The 6526-nt window shown below is 32.0% G+C and overlaps 1 protein-coding gene across 3 annotated transcripts in view; it reads left to right on the top strand.

The window, feature by feature from the left end:
- Window positions 1–6526, top strand: part of MUSK (muscle, skeletal, receptor tyrosine kinase) — a 123621-nt gene that overhangs the window by 93441 nt on the left and 23654 nt on the right. Inside the window, exon 9 of one of the 3 annotated variants that reach the window (XM_008582592.1) lies at window positions 407–670. The exons of the other annotated variants lie outside the window; for them this stretch is intronic. Coding sequence (XP_008580814.1) covers window positions 407–670 — 264 coding nt within the window. The remainder of the gene's footprint in view (window positions 1–406; window positions 671–6526) is intronic. 3 annotated transcript variants of the gene reach the window in all.

Here is a 6526-nt window from a genome sequence, read left to right on the forward strand (position 1 = left end):
TATTACTATGCTCAATCATTTGTTAACCATCACAATGAATATGTTTTCTGAGGCATTTCTTTGCTTACATTAGCTGATTTGCAAAAAGCATATGAGGTGGTTTAACTAAGTGTGGCCAAACTGTATGTATAAAGTAAATAATAAAAATATCCAAATCTATTTAGTCCTTGATAGTTCTCAAAGCTTTCCACACCCATTGTCATATTTGGACTTCATAATAGCCCTCTGGAGTAGCTAGAGATGATATCATTGCAGCTGGAAATGAATACAATATTGAGATGGGACATTTCAACCAATTGGTAGTACAATTTTCTCCTATTTCTGTGATGCAAATGTGAAAAAAAAAAGCAAGATGAATGCCAAGAAATAGCATGTGATTGGGAATGTTGTTCATTGCTTTTTTCAGTAAACCACAGAAAGATAACAAAGGCTACTGCGCCGAGTACAGAGGGGACATGTGTAATGCAGTCCTGGCAAAAGATGCTCTTGTTTTTTTCAACGCCTCCTACGCAGACCCTGAGGAGGCCCAAGAGCTACTGGTCCACAGTGCCTGGAATGAACTGAAAGCAGCGAGCCCATTCTGCCGGCCAGCTGCTGAGGCTTTGCTGTGTCACCACGTCTTCCAAGAGTGCAACCCTGGAGTAGCACCTACTCCTACCCCCATTTGCAGGTAAAATTTCAAAAATAAGTAAGTGGGGAAATTCCATTTTTCTGCCTTCAAACAGGAAGAGTTTTCCAAAAAGGAATTGGTCATGTGCAAAGGTAAAAGCTGGCTTTCGTCTAAAATAGGAACTAATTAATTGAACAAAATTCCTGCCACGTAAATCACTGATGATAACCTCTACTACAAAGGCTATGAACTTCTCGAAAATGTCATAAACAATATAATATTGCTTTATTCATTACTATTCACATTGTTATCATATTTTTAAATATCTCTGCTTTCTGTCAAATAAAAAGAGAAATCCTAAACTAACATGGATATCATTAGTAAGCCAAGATAGAGAAAATAAAGACTACAGTTCAAGTGTTTCAGCATTCATAAATGAGACCATGAGGAGCATTTCAGAATATTATTTTAAAGTAGATACATATCATCCTATATTCTAAATTTGGGCAGGTTATAATAGATATTTCTTTAAAACTCCCATACTCTTTAAACATTGAAATGTATAAATCCATGTCCAATAAAATTATCTTTGCCTTTATTTACTTCTTATGTAGTAAAGACAGGAATCAATCTGTCTTTGAACAAAATAGAACTAAATTCATATACTGTTAGTTCTGCTTGCAGATATATGTGATCTCGACTAAACTTCAGTTTCCTTACTTGCACAATAGAGTTGAGGGGTTAAAGGATAAATTGCACCCATGGAATATGTCAGAAACTGGATAGATATCGTTCTTCCTAAATTTTCTTTTGAAGAAAGCACACGAAAACTACCAACATAGCACATTTCCTCTTCTATTTTGATAAAACCAGGACTATTTAAATATTGAATTAATTTTAGGTATTCTACTTAGCATAAAAAGACTACAGTAAGGTCATCAAAATAGAGTGCTCTATTCCTCAACTTACTGAAAAGTTTGAGAGTTTGGAGACGCTGAAAGAGTAATGTAATTTATTTCTTTACCTAAAAAGATTGTATTGTGATCAGGCAAGTCATCTAACAAATCTCTAGGGACTCCACTATTGAAGGAATAAGAAGGGGAAACAGTAGAGAAAAACTAAAGCTATTGCCAGAAAGAAAATGGGAAAAGAGTGGATGACAGAAAGTAAAGATTTGTCTTACTGGAAGTTAGGAAATACTGATTTTGGTTTCAGCTGCACTTGCAGTTATTTGAAGAAATAGTGCCTTTGTTTATTGCCACTTCTTTAGTTCAGATGTCTGTTTCCTGGGCTTCCTTATGGGATTTTCCAAAATTGTACATTGAGGTACTGCTCAGTAATGAAAATCCCTGCACTTGCAGTTATTTGAAGAAATAGTGCCTTTGTTTATTGCCACTTCTTTAGTTCAGATTTCTGTTTCCTGGGCTTCCTTATGGGATTTTCCAAAATTGTACATTGAGGTACTGCTCAGTAATGAAAATCTTTTAACTAGAAAGTAACACACTTACAATAAATGAAAAATAACCAGCAAAATAATGAGACAGCCCATTCTGTCAATCCTGTCCTCGGCACTACTGATGTAATCTGTGGTGGCCACTAGAATAGTTATCATGCTTATAGATTGACACAGGAGAATCAGCTCAATACTATGAACAGAAGTTTGAGAGGAATAATACTTAGATTAAAAATATGGGTTTTTTTGTGACAGCCATTGTGATTTCTGATTATAAAATCCACATGATGCCATCATATATTAAAAAAATAGAATATACCAATAAATCACAAGAAGAAAGTAAAAATCTTAAGTGTGCTCAACAATTCTATGTCTTTTTGTGAATTTTCTGTTTATAGCCTTCACCCATTTTCCCACTAGATTGCTCACTATTAGAATAAAATTGTAAGATTATAATCACTTAACCATTTACTTATCATATGTTTTGTAAGTTATGTTTCCCAAATACAAAGGGAACCCTTGATTTCATTTTGGGTGTTTTATATTTTTTAATTATGGACATTTTCATATGCATATAGAAGTGAAGATCATGGTACAACAAATTCCCATGTACCTATCCCCCAGTTTTAACAGTTATCAAATCAGCATAAATCTCATTTCATCCCTATCCACCCAGCCCCAGATTACTTATTCTGAAGCATATCATAGACATCATACTATCTCATCTATTAACATTTTGGTATCTGTCTCTAAAGGAGGAATAACTATTTCATGTAGGTTGTTTTTTGAGGCACAATTGTTAACTTTTTCTAGTCAGATCAATCAGTCTTTCTGTTTTTAGTTTCTGCCTTTGTCATTATGTTTTAAAACATGTGCCTAATCTTGTTATAAAGTTTTTCTTCTGATTTCAATTTAAGAAAAGTCATCTCTTTATTCTATAGAGTTAACCAGTTCCATTGTCACATATCAAAGTGTCTATCCTTTTGATTTAAAATAATGCATTTATCAGAACACTAATTAGTCATGCCTCAAGAGCTCCCTTTACAATATTATATATGCTAGGTTGTTCTTAAACAGCTGAATCATAGTGGGCTGATGACTATATGAAACTGAGTTCTTCCATCATGAGTTTCATACTTACCATCAGTTTTATGTAAAACTCCACTTAGCTCACCATAATTTTATAAGCTTTGGCATCATATCAGACTAAAATCTCATCAAAAAATGAAGTTTATTTTATAATATTTTCAATCTGCCCTAAGTTGCATAAATTCCAATAAACCAGTGATGAATATCAGAAATTATGTTTTATTCATATGATGCAATTAACAATTATGGACAGTATATAAAGATGAATGTATAAAATAATTAACAGATCGATTATTAAACTTTTTTCCCTTAATTGTAATATCCAAGTTGTTCTATTCATTATAATGGAATTAGTGATGCATATTTAAATTTTATCCATGAGCAACAATTTTTGAATCAATTGTATTTGTGGAGTGAGGATAGGGTGGCCAACTATCCATATTTGACCGGGATTTAGGAGTTCTTGGGATGCAGAACTTTCAATGCTGAAACCAAGACAGTTGGTCATTACTGAGGGATGTGTTTGTTTATATTTATTTAGATCCATTTTTCTGCCCTTTAAATTTTATTTCATTGATGATTTTTTTCTTTTTGTATTAGAAACATTTGGATTGAATTACTGTGTCTATAATTTATTTCACATTTTGTACTAGGTTTTCATCTTTTTAAAAAATTATTTACTTATTATGCAATCATTTTCAAATACAAAATTTAGAAAGATTTTTGTCAATGTCAACATGTAAATTTCATTTGAAATTTGATTAGAATGACACTAAGTTTATAGAATTAATTTAGGGAGAAATGCTATATGTACATTATTGAGTATTCTCATTCAGGAGTATGGTCTGTCATTCCTTTAATTCAGATTTTATTTTATGCCTGTTAGTAAAGTATGGTGATTTCTTTCAGATAAGTGTTTCTTTTTCTTATCGAGTTTACAACTAGGTGTGTTTTATGGTCGTTGGTATTGTGACGTGAGGACTAATTATAAGACGGTTGTTACACTGGCCTATAATGCCCACAAAATACAGGAATTCAATTACTTCCCTTGTTCTTTATTTTAATAAACATGCTATTAATTTCTTTAGAATATTTAAATTTTAGAGTTGAGCTAGGTAATTTGGGGGATTATTTTAATCCGATTTTTAAAAATGTATTCTTTTATTAAGGTATTTAGTTGATAGAAGTATAATTTATATACAAAACTGTACTCTTTTTTAGCATATATTTCAGTTTTGACAAAGGTGTACAACTATGTAACCACTACCCCAATCAAGACATAGAATGTTTTCAACATAAAGTTTCTTTATGCTCATTTCTAATCAATTCCCCCTTATTTCCAAAGACATCTGCTATTCTTATCTCTCTGACCATAGATTAGTTTTGCTTGTTGCTGAATTTGATACTCATGGAATCAATCATAAAATATGTATTGTTTTGTACCCAGGGTTTTTTGTTCAATGTGTTTTTTATATTCATCCATGTTGCTTTATGTAACAGTGGTTTGTTCCTTTTTATTGCTGCTTTCACTCATTTGGGTGGCTGGGGTAGGAGTAGGGTTAGGTGAGGGAAAGTAGGGGTAAGTTCCTTCTGACACTTTCTAAGATTTTTAAAGCAATTAATTTGAACTGCAGTAGCAAAAGGAAAGCTGTTATAGAAATGTCAGGCCAGTTAAGATTACTCACTTATTAACAACAGCAAAAACTCAGATACCAGCTTTAGGCACAAAAGAGAATATATTCCTGCAATTCTTAGTTTATCCCAATTTTATTTGATATCCTAACTCCTAATCATTAAGAATCAAGTCTCCTGAATCATAAATCATTAATCTTTGTTTCTAAATCATAAATCATTAATACTTGTCAACAAGCAGGACAATTTTTCTACTCTATTTTCTAACAAGTTATTAATTGTACATAATAAAGCTACTGTATTTTATTATATTTATATGCATCAACCACTGTACAGAATTCTATTAGACTTTTGGTTGATAGTCTTATGGCTCTTCTATCAGAAATAATATGGTCTACAAACAATGACAGACCTCTTTTTTAAAATAAGATCTTCTATTTCTTAGTTAAAATAAGGGAATTTTTACCGGAACTAAAACTGAATTTTATCTTTGTATACTAGCACAAAATACATTTATTGAGTAACTTTCCAAGATTTATGTCCTATATCAGATTACATGAATGAGCCACAGATGTTCTTTTTAAGACTGAAAATAATTTACCTATTTTGTTTTTTTAGGAAAAAAATCTCTTTCATTGAGTTTCAAATTTATTGGAAAAGCATAGTTAATTATCTCCTATATTTGTAAGTCATGTGTGGTGTTCTTTTTAAAAATCTTTTCCAAACAAAAACAAATTCCAGTTGTTATTTAGATAAATATTTTTATTGAAAATTGTTTCTATTTTTTAAAATCCTGATAGTCAGACATTTTATTCCCATTGGAATCAAAATATAAACTAAAATTTTTACATTTTTATATTTTATGGAGATTTTCTTTTCTCTAATATATAATTAGTAATTATAAAAAAGTAGACATTTTAAAAAGAGTCTCTTAAGGTATAAAATTTATATATACTGTATTATGTAAATATTAGTATTATCAATAATTAAAATGTTCAATCCTATCTGCTCTTAGATGAGTTTTGTCTGTTTGATCTGATAGTTCAATAGTGATGCGTTATATTTTTTCACAATAATTGTTTTTCTAGGGATGTTTCTTTGCACTTCTGACAATATCTGCTTTTTGCACCTATAAAAATTGAACTTATTGCTAATAATTGGTAAATTTGCTCTTCAGATCTTCTCATTGTATGCTTCCTTGTTTTTTATGTCTTTTGTAAAAGTTTCTGTTTACCTTTATCCATCAAAGTGGTTCAAAGGTTTTCAAACATTTTCCATTCTACTTCTAGTTACTTGTGAGATTTTAAAAGCATACCATTGCTCATGGTTTTCTAATTATAAGGTCTTTTGATAACGTGTGCCCCTTTTCTCAAATGACAAGGAATTTCATTTATTCAACAAAAATGTATTGATCTCCTACTGGGATCTAAGCAGCACTCTAAGCATTTGGGATATATCAATGAACATAATAAATAAGTAACTTATACATAATTTTAGAAGGTGTTAAATGTCATGGGAAAAGAAAAATCAGCACTAGGGTGAGGGAGACCAGGAATGCCAAGGATAGGGGAGAAAGTTGTAATTTTGAAAAATAGGGTGTTTGAAAAATAGGTAGGCCTGGGGCCGGCCCAGTGGCGCACTGCTACAGTGCACCGCTTGGGAAGCGCGGAGGCACTCCCGCCGAGGGTTCGGATCCCACATACAGACCGGTTCCCGCTCACTGGCTGAGCGAGGCGCGGGGG

Source organism: Galeopterus variegatus, unplaced genomic scaffold (genome assembly GCF_000696425.1).
Source record: "Galeopterus variegatus unplaced genomic scaffold, G_variegatus-3.0.2 Scaffold2674, whole genome shotgun sequence".
Classification (NCBI taxonomy): Eukaryota; Metazoa; Chordata; class Mammalia; order Dermoptera; family Cynocephalidae; genus Galeopterus; species Galeopterus variegatus.